The sequence below is a fragment of the Ictalurus punctatus genome, chromosome 1, assembly GCF_001660625.3.
Source record: "Ictalurus punctatus breed USDA103 chromosome 1, Coco_2.0, whole genome shotgun sequence".
NCBI lineage: Eukaryota > Metazoa > Chordata > Actinopteri > Siluriformes > Ictaluridae > Ictalurus > Ictalurus punctatus.
Genome location: NC_030416.2, coordinates 33321568 through 33344331, shown reverse-complemented (window position 1 = coordinate 33344331; position 22764 = coordinate 33321568). Strand labels below are relative to the sequence as shown.

Sequence of the window (22764 nt, the reverse complement as noted above, 5' to 3'; positions counted from 1 at the left end):
AATCTCCTTTATATACTCCTTTATATACTCCTTTATATACTCCTTTAGAATCTCCTTTATATACTCCTTTATATACTCCTTTATATACTCCTTTATATACTCCTTTAGAATCTCCTTTATATGCTCCTTTATATACTCCTTTATATACTCCTTTAGAATCTCCTTTATATACTCCTTTATATACTCCTTTATATGCTCCTTTATATGCTCCTTTATATACTCCTTTATATACTCCTTTATATACTCCTTTATATGCTCCTTTATATACTCCTTTATATGCTCCTTTATATACTCCTTTATATACTCCTTTATATACTCCTTTATATACTCCTTTAGAATCTCCTTTATATGCTCCTTTATATACTCCTTTATATACTCCTTTAGAATCTCCTTTATATACTCCTTTATATACTCCTTTATATACTCCTTTATATACTCCTTTATATGCTCCTTTATATGCTCCTTTATATACTCCTTTATATACTCCTTTATATACTCCTTTATATGCTCCTTTATATACTCCTTTATATACTCCTTTATATACTCCTTTATATACTCCTTTAGAATCTCCTTTATATACTCCTTTATATACTCCTTTATATGCTCCTTTATATACTCCTTTATAATCGGATGTGGAGGTTCACGTCACTGCACAGTTGAGTGTTTACTGCCACCCTCCGAGCGTCTTCCTGACCATGGAAAGCTCCCAAATCAATAATGGCACTCGTTTGCCGAGTCTGTATCAAGTGTGCATCAAGCGGGACAATTGTTACTCTTAACTGTGAGAAAATAAAAAAATTCTAGGAAGTTCAAGAGCAGATCGAACCAGGTGATGATGTGCGACGATACGTAGGTTAGCGTGACCACTAGGGTGTAACAGTCCAACAATTTGGATCAATGCATCAAATCAGTTATCAATTCTAAAGTGATTATTAACTGAAAAAAGGCAAACGAATGGTGTGTATAAAATAATTCATATGGGCAACAGAAAAGCATTGTCCCTATCATCTAGAGCTCACCACAGCCATCCATGCCTGGGAGTCTAAGAGAACAAAATTGCCTGTACTCTCTATTTGGGAGAGATGGTATACTCTGTCTCCCTGTCAATCACAGAGCCACTAGCAGATGTTCACCTTCACCCTCACTGATTGGTAGCTGGGTAGTGGATGGGAATTTGCCCAAACTAAATTAGTGACAAAATGGGGGGGGAAGCCATATTTTAAAACTGATCATTTAAAATACTAGCAAGATTGTCCTTCTCTACGTCATCATAAGCATTCAATAATTAATATACAATGTACATATCTCTTACATATATTTATGACTATATTTGCATATATCTTTTTTTCTATTATAACATAGTGTATTTACCATTCATACTTTTTTACTCAATTGCTACTGCACGTATCAGTCCCTCCAGGATTTAACCATCACAGAAATGAAAGCAAGGGAACTGCACAATGTGTGCAGGAGTTTGCAATTTTTCAGAATTACTGCAGGATTTCTGCAGGTTCGACCCAAGACGCGTCATGTGACGTCATCACGACACGCATTCAGCCGAAGCCTTCTTCGACTCACGTGCTTCGAGCATGAGTACAACTAAAAGGTCTCATTTACCAACAAACATCACTGTGAAAGAGCGTGCAGAACAATTTCGCGTGATTATGATTTCTCCAATTCAAGGAGTTTTCTATAAAATAAGCTCCGCAACTTCAGTTCAATTCAATTCAATTTTATTTGTTTAGCGCTTTTTACAACAGACATTGTCTCAAAGCAGCTTTACAGAAATATCGACACGGTATACAGATATTAAAGGTGTGAATTTATACCACCTGAGCGAGCCACTGAGTGGCGATGGTGGCGAGGAAAAACTCCCTAAGTTGTTTTAAGAGGAAGAAACCTTGAGAGGAACCCGACTCAGAAGGGAACCCGTCCTCATCTGGGTAACAACAGATAGTGTGAAAAAGTTCATTATTGACTTATATGAATTCTGTATGGTCATAGAAGCAGCCGTAGTCCCAGCAGTCTGGAATTGGAGTAGATTAGAGCTCCATCCAGAGGCAGGACATCCGAAACGGATCAGGCGGGTCCGGAGAGCAGAAAGGATCAGGATCTCACACCATAAAATCGTGTGTGGCTCGACAGAAGGAGAGAGGGAGAGATTATTAGGACTGGGGATTAGCATAATAGAAAGTTTAGTCATGGTAAGCTTGAGTAAACAAATACGTTTTAAGCCTAGACTTAAACACTGAGACTGTGTCTGAGTCCCGAACACTAATTGGAAGACTGTTCCATAACTGTGGGGCTCTAAAAGCGAAAGCTCTTCCCCCTGCTGTAGCCTTCACTATTCGAGGTACCGTCAAATAGCCTGCATCTTTAGATCTAAGTAGGCGTGGCGGATCATAGAAAACCAAAAGGCGCACTTAGATACTGTGGTGCGAGACCGTTTAGTGCTTTATAGGTTAATAAAAGTATTTTATAATCAATGCGAGATTCCACTGGGAGCCAATGCAGTGTTGATAAGATTGGGTTGATATGGTCATTTCTTCTGGTTCTAGTTAGGACTCTAGCAGCTGCATCTCAAATAAAAAATAAAAAAAAGCCACAGCAAAATCAAGCATTTTTGGCCGAAACAATCACAAAAAAAACAAAAACAAAAAAAAACAACTCAGAGAAATGCTGTATGGACTGACAAATAACCTGCCCATAACCTGCTTATTTATTTATTTATTTATTTATTTACTGTGTATATATATTTACATATTCAACCTGCACTTTATTCATTTGCACAATGCTACTTTTTGCACTTGTGGTAGGCGCTAAACTGTATTTCATTGCTAAGTACCTGTTCTGTGCAATGACAATCAATTTCTATCTATCTATCTCTCTGTCTGTCTGTCAATCAATCAATCAATCAATCAACTGTAGTCCAAGCCCATATTCTGAATAAAGTTAGTCACGTATTGATTAGAGGCTTATAAACCTAATTGTATCACATCATATTATATCATATCTCTTAGATTCAGTTTTATCGTCATATATTGAGTCGTTACATCTCTAGTGACAACCTCTTGTGCATTTTACCGAACAGTCTGGAAATTCAAAGCCTTAGAGCCCACATCCTGCAACAAAACAAAACAATGTCCTGCACTGAACTGATCATGGAGGTAAATCATGATAATATTATTACCTGGTGATATATATCATTTATTACATGTGACTAAATGTGTAGATCCTGTAATCTTATGTGTTGTTCCTGTGTCCATACCTTGTTTGTTTACATGAAGAAAATGCTCTTGGGGGGGGAAATTCTAGTTGCTGGAGTCAAACCAGAAAGTGAAAGCTACGAATATGAATAAAACTGTGATAGTAGAAAAAGATTTATTTTTTTTTTTTAATAATTGAAAAGATTGTTTACAGGCAAGCCTATACATTTTTTGTGACATAATACTCAGAAATTTAATTCTAGGATTTCTAAGTAAAGCTGAGTAAAATATCCAACAGTAAGCATCTTGTGCTCAATATGAGACGGCCCACAGCGTGTTTATTGCCTTTCGCTTCTTTTCATAAGCTCTATACTGTAATTACTTTTCATTCATGTCGCTGCACTGCACATAGAGCAGAAACGTCACACGCTTTCAGCATCAAAGCTCATCAGGGATGACTCAGTGCTTATCTCTGTTTGTTTTCCTCATGCATCTCTTCTCTGTAGAGGACCCACTGCCTGTCTCCCAGACCTCCCTTCAACCGAGCCTGCAACGAAAACAGCCACATTTGCATACACTCCTGTGACAACAGGGACAGTCATTCACGCATGAAGGTGTGAGTGGAGATTAGACAATCAAGATGTTCATAATTTAACATCCACGCTGCAGTAGGGAAAGCAATTAGTCCTGGAAAATGAGCGAGACCTGATGTCCTCATCAGAACATCAGGACATGTTCCTTGGCTTTGTGGACATAGACACATAACGTAGCGCGCATGTAAACACGCAAAGACGTAACACGACTACCTTTGTAAAATGCCATGCTCTTTACAGATGTGCTTACTGATAAATTTCTAATGTCACACTTCAGGAAGACTAAAAATTCTACACTGTATACTGCATTATTCTACACAGACATCCAGTAGGGTTGGCGGTTCGATTCCCGGCCCACGTGACTCCACATACCGAAGTGTCCTTGGGCAAGACACTGAACCCCGAGTTGCTCCCGATGGCAAGTTAGCGCCTTGCATGGCAGCTCTGCAACCATTGGTTTGTGAGTGTGTGTGTGTGAATGAGACACAGTGTAAAGTGCTTTGGATAAAAGCGCTATATAAGTGCAGACCATTTACAATGAAAAATGTTTCAGCATCGACATTTTGTTGCTCATTTGCACATTCAAAGATCATTACATAAAACAGCCAATCCAATGGCTATTCAAACAGTATTCCCAAAAAAGAATGTCACTTTACTCTCCGCCAGTACATCTATTCATACTAAGGTTTTATTTAAACACAGGTGCTGGGTCAGGCTTCCAGTAAAATACTTTTTTTTTTTTTAAATTGTCCATACCGTTTATCCTACACAGGGCTGCAGGGAGGCTGGAGCCTATCCTAGGGAACTCGGGGCAGAAGGCAGGGGCGCCCTGGACCCATAACATGTCTTTGGACTAGGGGAGGAAACTGGAATACTCAGAGGAAACCCCGAAGCACGGGGAGAACATGCAGGCTCCATGCACATAGAGCAGAGGCGGGATTCAACCCCCCCCCCACACACACACACACAATGATATTATTATTATTATTATTATTATTATTATTATTATTATTATTATTATTAAATTATTTTCTACCCAGATCATTTTAGCCGGCTCTCTCTCATCCATGGCTGGAATACTCAGTACAGCTACAGTAGATGTATGCTTCTACTTCCCCTGTCGAAAAATTTGGAACCATAAATGACATTGTAAGGTAAAGATATTGAAAGGTAAAATGAAATGATGTTAGAGAGCGTGCAGTTTTCATTATGATACAAATATTATATCTAATTGGCGAGTACAATGACAATATCTTTAACTGTAAATGCAGCAGCAACTACTAAAATAATATTTCTGTATAGTAATCTCTCCTGTATAATTGTATTGTACTTAAGGGGCAAAGTTATAAGTTGTAATCTCGCACCTGGTAAAACCCAGAGAAAACTCCCTCAATTTGAAACCTTTCATCTTCTCAGCTATGAGATCCTTCCCTGTTTACAGAGTGGTGTCAAACCAACATGGCCGCTCACACTGTGAACAGTGTAAAGTCCCTCTTCTCTGCGTTTATATTAGTCTATTGTGTTTAGATCTGTTAATATACAGATACATTCATTGTTTAAATCAATAACATTGACCACATTAATCGCCGTTTTGAGAAAATAATCACCAACATTAGAGTTATCACTGTGTTAGCTGACTAGCTTGTTGCTAAGCTTCTCGCTATTGTCCGCTGTTGTTGTGTAGTGTATGAATGTGTGTGTGTGTGTGTGTGTGTGTGTGATTGTGCCCTGCGATGGTCCAGGTTGTACCCCGCCTTGTGCCCCGTGCTCCCTGGGATAGACTCCAGGTTCCCCGTCACCCTGTAGGATTAGCGGTACAGAAGATGGATGGACGGATGTGATCGCCTTCAAATAAGCGAATGCTGGATAGAAATCTACAGTATAACTGAGACTGATGTCAAAGTAAAATGACGTACATAAATATACCGTATATGTACAATATAATTATTAATAGAAGTATCTTCTCTAAAAATCGATCATGCGTGTCTATGAATAAAGATAATACAGCATTCTAGCTGCAGACTGCGTGATGAAGTCTGTATATAAAACCGTAACTTCGTCGCTCTCTCACACAAATATGAGGCTGCTTTACTGTAGCTAGAGGCATTGTTGACTGAGTTTGATACTTTCTTCCCCCACGCTGTCTCATCTCATCACTTAGTATCTTCTTTTCCACACTGTGCATTACTCATTTCTTTTTCGGAAAAGGGAATTAACGGAAACTAACCCCTAACCCTAACCGTCCCTAACCCTAACCCTGATAGAAGTCAGTCTTATTTCCAATAAAAAGTCCTCACTATAATAATATAATGCTACTTACTTACTTTCGTATTTTTTGCATGACAGGAAGTATGTGGGACATTTCTCAGGATGTTGTCCGTGTCCATGGGTTTCCTCCAGGTTATATGGTTTTCTATCACTTCCCATAAACATGCCTGTAGGTGTGTAGTCTACTCTACATCGTCTTTAACTGTGAAGGTACGCTCGCATGTACAGCGATTTTATCGCTGTAAGTCGCCAGTCACTGTACTATGAAGTATAGCTGTACTATCCTACTGCTGGTTGCCATAGTAACATTTATCAGCGGGTGCTGCGACTAGCATTCCACGACTGACTACAAACCAGTTTTCTTGCCGCTAAAATGGAACGTTATGGACGGAGAGCGTTTAAATCTAAAATTCATCAGTGTGTATACGCGTCATATCCTACGAGATGAAGGAGAAGCAATGGCAGCATGGCGGATCACGGATCAGAAGCGCTCTACCGTCTTCACTCGCATCGGTAGTCGCTCCAAGTTTGCGTAAAGTTAAACTTTTCTCATCTTTGTCGCGTCGCTGGACACGCCCACATCTAGTCGCCAGCTCTGATTGAAAATGAACTGTCTCCGGACGCTTTTTCGCTCCGAGTCGGTGTATGTGTGAACGTACCTTCAGTGTGCGAGTGTGTGTGTGTGTGTGTGTGCGTGTGTGTGTATGGTGTCCATTGATGGATTCGAATCATATCCAGGGCGTATTCCTGCCCTGTGCTCAGTCCTCTGGGATAGATTCCGTATCCACCACGACGAAAGATGTTCTTGAGAAAACTCCTTGTTTGGGGAAACAATCTGATATGAAGTAAAAGCTACTTATTAAAAATACATCTCGCTTCAGAAATACATTCATCCATGGGCGTCTCTTTTAACCTGTGATTTGAAATACTATCAGAGCTGTTCTTATAGAAAACTACATTCAACAGCGTAGAGCTAGGATTACTGACAGGATCGATAACATCGACACCTCCGTACAGGAATGAGGAACTGTATGATAACGGTGATGTGTGTAGATTTGCTCTGCAGCAGGAGATGAAGAAGCTTCCTGATGGAGAACAGCAGGTTCAGTGTAATGTCTCATGTAAAACATAGAGCCAGAGGAACGCCTACTAATCCCCGCTTTGTTCCCCTGTGCAGCATTCACACAGTCTCAGACCATAACACGTCCCCTGGTGGCTCCATCACAAACTACATCCTGTTTCTAAAGTCCTCGGTTTCTACCCATCCCCCAGCTGAACGTGAATAATTGAAGCTGATCTCTCTTTCTCGAAAACAGTGGCTGCAGCTGTTTGCATCCACTGTAGATGCCAAGCTTCTTCTTCTTGGTCTTGGTTAGCTTTGAGAAAGCTGTGGTTGTTTATGGAGATATGGAATGTGGTTAGCCAGGCTCCTAATGCAGGCTGAGGAATGCCTCGTGCCTCTTTGAGCTTGTTCTTGTGCACATGTGGTTTGTGTACATTATGTGGATGGTCAATGCACCATATGGACCATATAAACGTTTGTCTTTGTTTCTCAGAGATGCTGCTGTTCATCTAGAATTTATAGAATCATTGATCTTATCATTACATGGTGTACATGGTCACTTCTCTCTCTCACACATGATGAATCTGAGGCTTTGCTAATAGTGATGGCTCTTTTCAGTGAGTCAATTCATTTGGCTCAGCTCACCAATAAGAGTTGAATATTATCTCTTATTAAGAATTTATATAATGAATCATGGCTCTTGATATGATGTCCGTCACTTCATTACTTCATCTACCTCACTCAAACACTCATAAATCTGACGCTTTGCTAATAGACATGAGATTTCTGGTGGATCGTTTATGCTAATCAGATCATTTGACTCAGCTCACCCATAAGAGTAGACTCTTATATCTTAATCACGATTTATATAATGAATCATTAGTCCATTAATTGTGTACATCATGTATTTCTCATGCTTAGACACTCATAGTGTAAAATCTGAGGCTTTGATAATTGTTATGGCTCTTTTCAGTGACTCGGATCATTTGGCTCAGCTCACCAGTAAGAGTCGACTCTTTCGTGTCTTACTGAGAATTTGTATAATGAATCATGAGTGTTTATATGGTGTTCATCACGTCTCTCTCTCTCTCTCTCTCTCTCTCTCTCTCTCTCTCTCTCTCTCTCTCTCACACACACACACACACACACTCCTAAATCTGTGGTTTTGCTAATAGTGATGGCTCTTTTCAGTGAGTCAGATCATTTGGTTCATCTCACCAATAAGAGTCGACTCTTTCGGTTCCTAATTCAGCTCATTGGCATTATTTTTCTAAACCAGACAAAGTTTTCAATATTTCGAATAATGAACACTCTTGTTTGCCTAACTACAGCATAAATTGTTTTATGAAATACTATACTAACATCTCATTAAGAAAATAACAAAATAACAACTTTGCATTTAAAAAAAAAAGAAAGACATTGCATTTAAAAAAAAAAGGAAGATCAAACTACTGTACAAGAGTAACACCATTACTCACATTTAAAACAAATAAATAAAAATAAAGAAATTGCTCATTCAGTATGTGCTATTCACCTGAAAGAGTCGGTTCAAAGATCCGACTTGTCACGAGTTCACCTACACAGAAAGCTCTTCAGTAATGTGACAGTGTGAGATGATTTTATTCTGTACAGTCAGCACTGAAGCAACTCAAGTAAGGGACAGGAAACACTAGAAATAGTCACACTGTAGTACTAATGTCACGTATGTTAATGTAAGAGAACCAACTGAATCATCCATCGGACCAGCCTCCCTGTGTGCCTACAGCTGTGAAAGCTAACTGGGGTTCATTTCATAGCATGTGCTGCCATCTAGTGGTCATGTTCTTTTGTCTCATTATTTCCTACAATTACAAAATAATAATAAAGACATGAACATTAATTTGTAATGTAAATTTTCCTGATTCGTAAGAAGAAACCGGTTTCATCCAGGAGACTTCTCAAATAGGCCGAACTCCTCATCATTTCACCTGATCTCTAAATGAAATCTATTTCTAAATTAAAGCTACTAGATTCAGGGATATCACACACACACACACACACACACACACACACACACACACACACACACACACACATATATACATACGCTACCAGCCAAAAGTTTCAACATTCTTCATTTTTATTGCTTTCCACATTTTAGAATAATAATAATAAAGTCATCAAAACTCTGGATTAACACAAATGGAACTATGGGAATTAAGTTGTGATAAAAAAAAAAATTAAAAAAAATTCAAAATAAATCTAAATAATTTAACATTTTAGCATCTTCAAAGTAGACGTCCTTTTTGCCTAGAATTTCCAGAAATGTATTCTTGGCGTTTTCTCGACCGATTTATTGAGGAATTTCCCCGAGATGTTTTTAAAACAGGATTAAAGGAGTTCACACCGACGCCGGACTCTCATCGGCTGCTTTTCGGAATATTTCGCCCCGAGTCGTCCGTTTAAATAAAGATTGTTTTGTAAATAAAATGTTAGTTATCTAATGAAAGAAATGAGTACGTCGGCACGATTATATTTTTGTCCATGACACCGATTTCACACGTTTAATCACACACCTTCAGATCAAAAGCTTTTTAACATGAGAAACATGTTTTGACCGGTAGCGTATATAAATAATACCCTTCCGTTTCTATTAAAACGACTGATCTCTTGTCCTTTCCTAAGAAGGAAAATCTCCAGAACTTAAGATATCCTCCTGATTGCTTTATTTTCCAGAGATCTGTGCTCTTCTTGCTGATTTCTAAAATTAATCATCAGTAGCATGCAAAATAAATAAATAAATAAATAAATCAAATAAGAATAATTATGAAACATGGTCTGCATTAGGTTGGCAGTGTTAGCGCAGGAAATAATGCAACGTCTAAAGAGAAGACATTTGCAGAAGACAGTTTCTACATTTCCATACTTTCCCTGGTCTTTACAGACTGCTTTTATAATGTAAATATTTCTCCTGCCTCGCAAAAGAGCCCTAAAATCTCACAAACCTCATATGGACTTGAATACAACCAGGTGTGTTGGATTAGCAGCAAACGTGGAAAAACATTCTCAGGTCCTAGGAGACCAAAATAGTACATTTTAAGGCTCATCACCCTGAGAACACCATCTTTAACGTGAAGCAGGTTGGCGGCGGCGGCGGCATCTTCTTATTCTGGAGCTGCTTTTCATTTGCAGGGACTCGGAAACCGGTCAGGGTCGAGGACAAACCAAATACGACTCAGAAACCCTGGACTTCATACAACACAAACCGGGTTGATAAGGATACCAGAACAAAAAAAAAAAAGCAATTCAATACATTTATTTATTTACAATTTATTTTACATGAATGTAAACTTAAGTACTATTCGCAGTGAACATCAACATCCGCTACATACATCACTCTTAAATGAAGAGTCTCGGCTGCTGGTGAGAAGCAGCATCTCCATTTGTCTGTTTAAAAAATAACGTCTCCAAAATTCTTCTCTTGGAGAAATATATACAGAGAAAAATATCACCATCTTTTTCCATGTTAGTTACGGTAAGTAATAACTAGGATAATAATCGGGCAGCACGTGTCAAGCCTTCAATCCATCCAACCCCATTTATCATTTAACTGCTGAACATTAGGAAGTACATTAGGCATGTTGAAGCCCAACACCAGTCCATGGATGAAACTAACGTCACAGTTTGCAGTAATAAAAGCTACTCGGCGTCTTAAAGCAGGTCTGTTTGGATGATGGAGTGGATCTCTGATTCTGAAGGGGCAGTGGAGATCACATACGGTGGATGCGCTCGTGATCTGTGAACTGTTTGAGGTTTTGTAGGTTGTCCCACCACGTGAACAGGAAGGTGTTGGCGATGAGGCTGAACCACGGCGTGATCTGCACTTGACCTCTCTCCGCCTTCTCCAGCAGCTCCTTCAGCTCCTCTTTGGAGACGTAGAGGTGGCTTTTCACCTCGTTGGGGTCGGGCTGCAGCTCCACGTCCCTCTGCAGGAACAGGATGTAGTCGATCTCGTGCTCGCCCCACACCCCGTCCGACTCGGCCTTGTAGTGGATGCGGGTCAGGTACGTCATCTCCTCCGGAGGCACCTGGCGGCACAGCATCGAAATTAATCGCGCACGTATTCACCTCCCGTGAACGTTTCCACACTTTGTAGCGAGCGTTACGACCTGGATTCAGATTGGAAGTGATGCATGTAAAGAAAACAATCCACGATACTGAAATCCAAGGGAAAGAAATATATAGTGTTTATAATGAGCAGCTGGAATTGGTGTCAAAAGTCGTTCTACCGAGTGCTGACCCAGGGGAATGAACACAGTCTGCTATATAGGAATGGGCGATATAGACTTAAAACTAGATCACGATATTTTTTTGCGATAACGATATAAATGACGAGATGAAAATAGTAACATTCAACACGATCTTCTGGCTTTCCTTATATTCTGGTCGGTGTTTTTGCTTGAGGTGGTGGAACAGATCCGATGCGTTTCCTACAAGTCACAGACGTTTGATTCACGTCTGATCTTCTGTATGCGAACCGCTTCCGTATTACGGATGAATCTCATTTTTTGGGGATTAATAATTCTTCGTCGTCTAGGGTTGGAACTCCGCCTTCCTCCATGCTCGTTCTCATTGTACGTGCGAGATTCTCATGTTGCGGCGCGTGAACGTGTCACTGAGTGTATCGTCGATATCGCGGGATGACGACTTCTCATCATGGGGAGGAACTGTACCGGTACGATATGGTATTACGCAGCCCTACCGCTACGAAAAACATACATGTTGCACCTTTAAACATTGTGACATAGCGTGTAAACACTCATGTTTAGTCCAGTTCCAGGCTGTAACACTCCAAAATCTGGAAAAAGTTACGCAAGTATTTTAACAAACAGTCGTGACAGACTCTGTACCTGGTGTGTGGGGATGCCGAGTTCAGCGTGTAGTCTCCTCTGTGCAGCTCGTCTCACCCCGACGCCGTCCTGCTCCTCCAGCTCGGGCGGGGTGTACAGAGGGTGACTGCAGCACGTGTTCGTGAAACACCCTGACGAAGAGCACAACAAGAAGCACATTTAATCAATATTAGATTCATTCCAGCTACAGGACAGTACAGTAATGCTCAGCACACAATTAAATAATCGTTTATTTATTGAGGAAAATGAGCCAATATTACATATCTGTGAGTGGCAAAAGTATGTGAAGCTTTGATGTCAGTAGCTGGTGCGACCCCGTGATCAGCAATAACTGCAACTAAACGTTTGGGGTAACTGTTGATCAGTCCTGCACGTCGGCTTGGAGGACTTTTAGCCCGTTCCCCAGTACAGAACAGCTTCAACTCTGGGATGTTGGTGGGTTTCCTCACATGAACTGCTTGCCTCAGGTCCTTCCACAACATTTCTACTGGATTAAGGTCAGGAATTTGACTCGGCCATTCCAAAACATTACCTTTATTCTTCTTTAACCGTTCTTTGGTAGGACGACTCGTGTGTTTAGGGTTGTAGTCTTGCTGCATGACCCACTTTCGCTTGAGATTCAAATCATGGACAGATGTCCTGACATTTTCCTTTAGAATTCGCTGGTATAGTTCAGAATTCATTGTTCCACCAATGATGGCGAGTCGTCCTGCTCCAGATGCAGCAAAACAGTTCCAAACCATGACACTATCCCCACCATGTTTCACAGATAGGATAAGGTTCTTATGCTGGAATGCAGTGTTTTCCTTTCTCCAAACATAACTCTTCTCATTTAAACCAAAAATTCTATTTTGGTCTTATCCATCCACAAAATATTTTTTCCCCAACAGCCTTTTAGCTTGTCCATGTGATCTTTGAACTGCAGAGGGGCAGCAATGTTCTTTTTGGAGAGCAGTGACTTCATCCTTGTAACCCTGCCATGCACACCACTGTTGTTCTGCGTTCTCCTGATGATGGACTCATGAACATTAACATTATCCAATGTGAGAGAGGCCTTTAGTTGCTTAGAAGTTACCCTGGGTTCCTTTGTGACCTCGTGAACTATTACACATCTTGCTCTTGGAGTGATCTTTGTTGATCGATCGCTGCTGGGGAGGGGAACAATGGTCTTGAATTTCCTCCATTTGCACACACTCTGTCTGAATGTGTCCAAACTATTTAGAGACGGTTTTGTAACATTTTCCAGCGTGATGAGAATCAACAATTGTTTTCCTGAGGTCCTCAGAAATCTCCTTTCTTCACGCCATGATACACGTCCACAAACATGTGCTGTGAAGATCAGACTCTGGTAGATCCCTGTTCTTTAAAATCTCACTCACACCTGATTATCATCCCATTGATTGAAAACACCGGACTCTAATTTCACCTTGAAATTAAACTGCTAATCCCAAAAGGTTCACATACTTTTGACACACACAGATGTGTAATCTTGGATCATTTTCCTCAATAAATAAATGACCAAGTAAAATATTTCTGACTCAACTGTTTAACTGGGTTCTCTTTATCTACTTTTAGGACTTGAGTGAAAATCTGATGATGTTTTAGGTCATATTTCTGCAGAGATACAGAAAATTCTATATATTCTATATATACACACACACACACACACACACACACACACACACACACACACACAAGCACCACTATATAGACATATAAAAACATAAGAAGGAGACAAACCTGGGAAAGTGATCTTGGCATCAGATCTCTGCTGCAAGAGCAGCTTTTCTTCACTGTTAAACAGGAAAACACTGAAAGCTCGGTGCAGTAATCCTAACGTGGAAAACAACAGGGAGAACATTCATAAACACAGTCTTACAAAAATAACCTGACATCGATATGATTGCATATGATTGGCAAACATGTATATACTATATGTAAGACAAACTGTCTGTATTTAACCAAAAATAATAATTAAAAAATCATTATTGAAAATAAATGTTAAAGATTTCTCCATTTGGATTACTTTTTTTTTTGTGCAAAATTGTGAAAAAAAAAAAACCCCAATCTGCATCACAATTCTGACATAAACGATTCATTTCTGTAGCATATTATGCCAAAAAACACATTTCTTTGCCGTTTTAATGTGTGTAAATCAGTACACCTTCTCAGTAGAGCTGGGAGACGTGACGATATATTATCGTTATCGTGATCAATTACATCACGATACACTTTTCTGAGATATCGTATGTGTCATGATACATTTCTAAAAATGTTTTTACATTTTTTAAAACAACACGTGCAATCCCTGGAAGCAGATTTGCCCAATTTTGACTTCAACCCTTTTTTTCCCCAAATCTTTGAATATTATTTGTAAAGATTATTATAATTAACAAAAACTTTCCTCATTTTCAGTGTCGTTTATGTTAATTCCCATGAAATAAAAGCGTCATCAAAAGATACTATTTTTAGGGATTATATCTTAAATGCACTTTTACACACTTCACTTGCTGGCAGTTTGTTAGGAAGCCTGTATAAATGTCATGCATATCGTGTATCACAGAAATGTCCTGAGACGATATTTTGGTCATATCACCCAGCCTTACTTCTCAGCCATCAAACCTGTTACATTAAGGATCAAAACGTTCAGATATCTGCCTTTGCTGATGTTGGAGTTGAGATGGCAGTTCTTCTTCGTGTCCGCGCCTGTCTTCTGGTCGTTCTCGTCAATCACGATGCACATCTCAGCCAGCAGGCGGACCTGCTTCTCATCCAGATTATCCGTGTTTATTTCTGGCATCCTTACACCGGCTTGATTACAGAACGCAGCTCCAAACCTGGGAGAACAGAAAGCAGACAAAAACACACATGCAATTATGTTTCACAAATACAATATACAAAGAGGACAGAGCAGAGCTGTATTCACACGCTCTATGATATAGTATACCATACCATTATATAGTATATAATAATATTATCCGTATTAATACAGTATTACAGCTCAACACTTAATAAACAAGAAACAGAGTTAAACCCTGAACACTTTATTGTTGGAAAACAAAAGCGCCGACACTGGAGACTCCTTCCAGAAATGTTTAATAAACATCCCCTTAGAGAAAACTTCACCTAATCAACAATCAGATGTTTTTATGTTGTTATTATTATTAGCTCTAGATTTTATGAAGCGTATACCATACAAGTGAACGAGCTGTTACTATAGAAACGATACAGCATTAAAACGCGCGCATTAATACAAACACGCTATTAATAATAATAATAATAATAATAATAATAGGCTTTACGTGGAGAGAAACGAGGAGCGCAGTACAGGACAGTGCTGGAGAGCTTGATGCTTGTTGAAAGGCCTCACTTCGGAGACGGGTTTTAACAGGGTTTGTCCCTCGCCAGCCACCGTCCTTAGTACCGCCCCAAGGGCGCGCGCCATGGCGAGACGGAGCACACAGACCAATCAAAACAGACAGGCCATCGGACCACCTGCGCCAAGGATTACCATGGTTACGCCACCGGAGCAGTAAAAAAAAAAAAACCCCACACACATTAACATGTACATACATAAATACAAAGGTCTTACCTTCTGACCGCGTATAGTCAGGTTTAAAAACCTTACCAAATAAATACCAGCAATTTAACAACGCTGTTCTCACACCGCGAAAACAAAATGGAGGACTTGAACTGGTAACTGTGTGACGTAGGGCAGAGACTGTCACGGGATTGGTGGAACGTGATCACGTGGGCAACGTCAACGCCTTTTTGTATGTAACCAAAACTTTATATGAACTGTTAGAGCAAATAAATTAGTTATGAATAGAGTGTATTAAAAAATAACAATAAACTATATTAATAATGTTCATCATTTTGTCATGCAAGTTACTTATAAGTAAGTAATAAGCAACCAATCACCATCTTCATAAATAATTGAGGCTTATTAATATATTTTATATACTATCATGTTAATATATTCCATAAGAAGGACTTTAAATTCACGGAGGTGTGATGATACTGAACCCCCCCCCCCCCCCCCCCCCAAAAAAAAAAAAAAAAAAAAAAAAACCAACAAAACAAGACAACAACAAACAAACAAACAGAAATGAAAAGTCACCAAGAAGGTGACATAAGGTAATTATGTTCATCATTATTAATATTTAAAGATTACTTGTCAAGTAAGTTACTTACTACTTATCATATTAATATCTTTTTCATAAAGAGAAATGTGTGTAGATGTGATACTGATCCCAAATGAAGAAGGAATTGAGGCTAAACTCACTTTGAGATGGACACTCAAAGCAGCCAACCGAGAAAAAACAAATACTGTATTCTAGCTAGAAGTGCTGGTGTGTTGTACTACTACTTCTACCACTAATAATAATAATAATAATACAACTACTATTATTACTAAGATTCAAGAACATAAATGTTAAAATGAAATATATAATTAAGCAAATACACATAAAACACTCATAAATATCACATTATTATACAAATATCACATTATGATACACTTTATTTATATAACATAAAAGCCTTTGACAAAAAGGACAACTGATGTCTCTTGGTCAGACTCGGTGAAATTTCCTCTCTTTCAGCAAGAGTTTTGAGGAGGTGGGAATAAATGGAAGGGGTAATGTGTATGCTGCAGAATCCTGTTACTACTACTACTACTACTACTAATCATTAAAAATAAATAAGAGCAAGAAGCAAGAACAATATTCATCAGTATTTACCTCATTATCATCATCATCATTTGTAAAGTAAATTATTTATTGTCATGTTAATATCTCGCATAAAATGAAGTCGGCAAAGATGGAAACAGAAATCAGCAAAAAAAAGAAAAAAGATTTCACTTTAGCTAGAAGTGCTGCTATTATTATTATTATTATTATATTATGATTTTATTATATGTGGTATATATTATTATTTACAATGTAATAGAACATATAATAATTATTATTATTTTATATAATTATATTTTAGTACATATATTTATTATAATAATAATATTTTTTTTTAATTATCATTTGTGACTGAGCCGCTATCAGGGCCTGAGCCGAGCTGTCCCGCGCATGCGCAGTGCTGGCTTCTCGCTTTCAGCGCGTACGCATGCGCAGTAGCGGTCGGGCAGAGGACGCGTCAGTGAGCTAGTTTCCTCGGCATTATAAAAATCTCTTCTGCTGGACTTTTTGCGTGAAGGACCCACAACCTTCTAGCACGGATATCTTCTGGAAGATGCTGGTTGCGCTGTCACGTGTCTGATCATTCACACTGACTGGTTTAAACACGTGAGTATGAGCGTTGGGGGTGCGGAGGAGCTAGCGGCAGTGCTAGCTCACTGTTAGCATACAGACACTTCACTACCTTTATTCCTAATGAAATCACACACAGTCCTCCTGCTTCTCTCAGAGATAGTGCCCACGGAACCGTTACTTTTATTTCTCCTGCCATGTTGAGTGTGTGTTAGAAAATCATTCTGATAATTAACCCTCATAGCCTTAGCTCAGAAAGCAGACAGGCTAGCTGTGTTTACATAACGGCAAAGCTCATCATAACGCCACCAGCACACCTTACACATCATCTTACTGTATCTCAGGAACAGATCAGCTGTGTCTGCTCACATTATCCACCTCATCATACATTAAAGGAAAAAAAAGGCTTTGTGTTCCCATACCTAAGTTTATGTTTATATATAAATGCGCGCGCGCGCAAATAAAGCATTGACTCCACATCCATAAGTGGTTCATTTGTAATTTAATTTATCACTGAAAGTTCTGTTGCACCTTTTTTCTTTTTCCTTTTTTTCTTTAAAAAAAAAAAATCTGTTTACTTTCAGGGTTGTCGAATGCCCATAAAAGGAAGTCGCTTCCTGTCGTCACTTAGGTTTAGGCGATTGGATCGTTTCACTGACTTGGATATCTGAATCCACACCAAAATGAACGAATCTTTATCCGACTCATTTTGTTCGTTTGAGTAGAATGAAATGGAAAACGTCGATATTCAATATCCACGTTCCCTCGACACGTCTACTTTTACACCGACTTTCATCATATTCCGAATAAAGATGAGGAAAACAAATGATAATACAGCCAAGGACAAATCATCCATCCATCCATTTTCTATACCACTTATCCTGTTGGGTCGTGGGGAACCTGGAGTCTATCCCAGGGAGCATGGGGCACAAGGCGGGGTACACCCTGGACAGGGTGCCAATCCATCGCAGGGCACAATCACATACACACTCACACACTCATTCATACGCTACGGACACTACGGACACGCCGATCAGCCTACCATGCATGTCTTTGGACTGGGGGAGGAAACCGGAGTACCCGGAGTAAACCCCCGCAGCACGGGGAGAACATGCAAACTCCACACACATAGGGAAGTGGCAGGAATCGAACCCCTGACCTTGGAGGTGTGAGGCAAACACACTGACCACTAAGCCACCAGAAACAGGAACGACTTGTTCACGTCACGTCCACATCGGCCGAGACTCTTGTTGTCACGAACTACTTCTCGAAAAGAAACTCTGACCTCAAATGTGTTTACTAATCTGGAGAATCCAGAAGGCTGGTACGCAAAACAGAGCTTTCGGTAGGTTCGAGAGGTTTTAACCATTCAAACGTTAACCGTAATCGGGAAACGGTTCCGTGTTCGTACTCAATAACCATCTCGAATTGCGCGTAAGAATACCACTGCGATCCGAGACCCAACTCCACGTCCAGTTCTCGTGCAGCGTGTCAGGACAGCGAAAAACACTAAACTATATCAACATATCCATTTAAACCTGGCTTGTCTAAATGCGGCTCCCGGGAACGTTTAAAAACATCAGCGCGCCCAATCCGTCTTGGATGTTTCTGTAAAACATGTATGTAAAATAAACGAACGAAGCAAAAGAGGCGGTTGTTATCGCGCGCGTCCCAATTCGCCTACTTCTACTACGCGCTAAAGGTATGTAATCACTTTGTGAAGATGTACAGCGAGAGAGTAGGTAAGTACTGGGACATACTGACGTCGTTGCCTAGTTATGCTCACCGTAAACAAGCTCCTCGTTGCATTTCAGCTTTTCTTCACTCGTTATTGAAACTTAAATAGTCGTATTTAAGCGATATTCGCTGGAAAAAGTGTCCAAGTGTGACCTGTTTCAACGTACTACCGTTTTGGACACACTCGTTCTAATCTCGGACACTGTTTAGGACGTAATAGTAGGCGAATTTAGTACGCAGCGAGTCAGTGATCCCAGATCAGTCGACTTTTGCACTAGATCTGCGAACCGCTGTAAATATGAAATATTTGTTCTAGTTGTGTCCATGTCAATCTTTTTTTTTTCTTCTTTTCATCTTTGACCTTTTGTGTAAACTTTTGAACCCTTGTGCGTCAATTAAAAAAAAGCCGCACATAGGTCCATAGAGGACAGAAATGTCCATGTCCAAAAAACCGTCAAATATTATATACATTAATAATTTTTCCCACTTTCACGGACATCATTTATTTATTTATTTATTTATTTACACCAGTATCGGTTCTGATCATAACGACCAAACATCGATTCATTTTCCGAATTTTAACCCGTTAAACGACGGTTTCTTTAAATAATGCAAAGATCAGGAACCTTCTTCGACGCGTATACATTCGACGGGATTTGTGGTTTCCGGTACGATTTCATTTCTTCCTTTCAAACTGTCCGCACACGTCAGATTTTCAGTGCACGCATACAAACCACATCTCCGATATCCACACACACGGTTATATCCGCATCATTTATTCAGTCGTTCCGCGGCGCTCTATAATACGGCACAATCGGGAAAAAAGGGAAAGCACGGATTTTCCCCAGAGACGAAAGCTGAGCAAATACTACACGTTTCAGAAAATGTTTTGAAAGCTCGTAAACAAAATAAAAGCCTAGTAACACAACATGCATGCTTTTCTAAGTATAAACAGTACGGGGATTAAATATTGCAGTTTGGACGGGTTTCAGTGGGGACATTTTTTGTCCTTGAGGTAAGGACAAGGTAAGGGTTAGTTGAAAATAGATTTATGAAATACACACCTTTTGCAAAATTTCTGCTGTTTGCATTAACACAGACAAAATGATGATAAATAACACCAACAGAAATGTCCATAAGGACACAAGGGTTCAATGAAATAATAAAAAAACAAACCTCCATAGTGATGTGTGTGTGTCTGGTGTAGTTTACGGTGAAGTGTTTCTCTTTGCTTTTGATGATCGCAGATGATAAGGACGGAGCGATAAGGAGTGAAGGAATCCAGTCGTTCTTGCCGCATTGTAACACATCCCATTAGTAAACACATTATCCGTCTTAAATGGAGCACCAGCGTTCCTTTCCCAGAGATAAAAGCCTGTGCTGCTGTTGGAGTGTGTCAGGGTAAATGTGTGTGTGTGTGTGTGTGTGTGTGTGTTGGGGGTGACTGCTCAGTTGCAGGTAGGAAGCGCGCAGGAGGACGTCACTGAGGAGTGATGCCTGTAGAGAGCGGAAACAGCGCAGTCGCCCGTCAAGCCAAGCAGAAGCGCAAGTCTCACAGCCTCTCCATCCGGAGGACCAACAGCACCGAGCAGGAGCGGCCTTCCATCCACAGAGACATGCTGGAGGCTCAGGTCCGTACGCTTACCTCTTCCTTTCCCCAATATCACTCGCTTCATTCCTCCAATTATCCTCTCTCGATTCCTCTCTCTCTCTCGATTCCTCTCTCTCTCGTCCTCTCTGTCTGTCTCTCTTTCTCGTTCTCTCCGTCTGTCTCTCTTGTTCTCGTTTTCTCTCTCTCGTTCTCTCTCTCTGTCACTCTCTCTCTTTCTCGTCCTCTCTCTCTCACGCTCTTTTTCTCGTCCTCTCTGTCTGTTTCTCTTGTTCTCGTTCTCCCTCCCTTGCTCGCTCGCTCTCTCGTCCTCTCTCTCGTTCTCTCTCTCATTCTCTGTGTGTCACTCTCTCTCGTTCTCTCTGTCTGTCTCTTGTTCTCGTCCTCCCTCTGTCTCTCTCGCGCGCTCTCTCTCTCTCTCTCTCTCTCTCTATCACCATTCATTTGCACATATTTACATTACAGCCCTGACGTGTGTGTGTGTGTGTGTCAGAATCAGACCTACAAAGTTTAGATTATAATCTCTGTAGCCACTTTAGATCTACATGCTGTAAAAAATGTATATATGTTTTAATATTTTTCTCTAAAAGCTGTCGAATTATCATTATGATTATCATTACGATTATTATTACGATTCTTCTTCTTCTTTTTATTATTATTGTCTTTTTGTGTTTTGAACGCATGCCTTTACCTTAATACATCTTGCAGTTTCACAGCTTGAAGATGGAAAACATTTGCGCCCCTCAGCAGGCTTTTCCCGTTAATCAGCTTCTTCGATTTCCACGAGACGCTTTTATCCAAAGCAAGGCGGGCGGAATCCGATCGCCGTTAAAAGGAGCGAGCGCCGTAAATGTTAGAAAGCCTGTAAGAAGGACAGTGTGGAGCTTTGTGCTGCGTCGCGTGTGTTTTTTGTGTTTGTAAGAGCCATTGGATCTAAACCGAGATGTAGACAAACCACGCAGGCCACGCCCGTCGTGCACGTTGACCAGCGTTTACAAGCTCCGTTAACGCAAGAGCTCGGATCTCGGAGCGGCTGTTTGTCTACCAGATGTTCTTTGATGGATGGAGAAGTGTAGTTACGTGTTCCTCTTTGTCGTAAAGCGTTATCAAACGACCTTCCTTATGCAAACATGGCCCTTCAGTGACACATTAACGCCGTGTCGAGTCAAACTGTAAACCTATTCAGCTTGTTCAAGGATTTCCGGAGGTCCTGCGGATTTCTGGGTTTGCGAATGAGCTTTAGAAATGATCTGTAGAACTGTAAATTCTTTAAGATGTTCTTTTTATATGCCCAAGACAGTAGGAGAATCTCTAGACATTTCACTTTAATGCCAAGATCGTTACAAATATCGACGCGTCCCCATGTCCTTCCGGCGGCAGGATTTATTAATAGTGTCCCGATGTTCGTTACCATGTTTTTAGTGGTCAGACGGCCAAACCTGTCACAATGTGACGTTATCATAACGGCAGCTTTTCTCCCCAGCACGAACGTAGTTATGGTAGCACGTATACTATACGTCAGTCGTCAAGCCTGTTTTGTAACATGGCATAGCAGTAAAGACGCTATGAAATCACGAATCCGTACAACCTCTGTTGTGACCTCACAGAGCAGTACAGCCTGCTTAATGACATCACAGAGCAGTACAGCCTGCTTAATGACATCACAGAGCAGTACAACCTGCTTAATGACGTCACAGAGCAGTACAGCCTGCTTAATGACGTCACAGAGCAGTACAACATGTTTTATGACGTCACAGAGCAGCACTGCCTGATGACGTCACAGAGCAGCACTGCCTGTTTTTATGACGTCACAGAGCAGCACTGCCTGTTTTTATGACCTCACAGAGCAGCACTGCCTGTTTTTATGACCTCACAGAGCAGCACTGCCTGTTTTTATGACCTCACAGAGCAGCACTGCCTGTTTTTATGACCTCACAGAGCAGCACTGCCTGTTTTTATGACCTCACAGAGCAGCACTGCCTGTTTTTATGTCACAGAGCAGCACTGCCTGTTTTTATGACGTCACCGAGCATTACAGTCTTTTAATGACGTCACAGAGCAGCACTTCCTGTTTTTATGATGTCACAGAGCAGCACTTCCTGTTTTTATGACGTCACAGAGCAGCACTGCCTGTTTTT

The 22764-nt window shown here is 40.3% G+C and overlaps 2 protein-coding genes across 3 annotated transcripts in view; one reads left to right on the top strand and one right to left on the bottom strand.

Moving 5' to 3' along the window:
• Nucleotides 1-10409: 10409 nt before the first annotated feature.
• idi1 (isopentenyl-diphosphate delta isomerase 1) lies at nucleotides 10410-15732 on the bottom strand. Of its 2 annotated transcripts, XM_017490897.3 has the most exons (6): nucleotides 15612-15732; nucleotides 15322-15514; nucleotides 14678-14856; nucleotides 13760-13852; nucleotides 12020-12150; nucleotides 10410-11197 (listed from the first exon to the last, which is right to left on the bottom strand). In XM_017490897.3, the coding sequence occupies exons 2-6, from the start codon at nucleotides 15462-15464 to the stop codon at nucleotides 10880-10882; spliced, it is 864 nt and encodes a 287-aa protein (XP_017346386.1). In that variant the 5' UTR covers nucleotides 15465-15514; nucleotides 15612-15732; the 3' UTR covers nucleotides 10410-10879.
• A 1317-nt stretch (nucleotides 15733-17049) lies between these two features.
• The window catches only part of wdr37 (WD repeat domain 37), a 33412-nt gene continuing 27697 nt past the window's right edge, over nucleotides 17050-22764 (top strand). Inside the window, exons 1-2 of the mRNA XM_053684026.1 lie at nucleotides 17050-17316; nucleotides 20470-20648. Coding sequence (XP_053540001.1) covers nucleotides 20511-20648 — 138 coding nt within the window. The 5' untranslated portion in view covers nucleotides 17050-17316; nucleotides 20470-20510. The remainder of the gene's footprint in view (nucleotides 17317-20469; nucleotides 20649-22764) is intronic.

What these genes read in the sequence shown, in the direction of transcription:
- idi1 (XM_017490897.3), bottom strand. Translation starts at nt 15,464, where the DNA reads ATGGCGCGCGCCCTTGGGGCGGTACTAAGGACGGTGGCTGGCGAGGGA. An exon ending in CGCTCCTCGTTTCTCTCCAC is followed by an intron (nt 14,857 to 15,321) that starts GTAAAGCCTATT and finishes CTGTTCTCCCAG; the next exon opens with GTTTGGAGCTGCGTTCTGTA. An exon ending in TGCCAAGATCACTTTCCCAG is followed by an intron (nt 12,151 to 13,759) that starts GTTTGTCTCCTT and finishes GCTCTTCGTCAG; the next exon opens with GGTGTTTCACGAACACGTGC.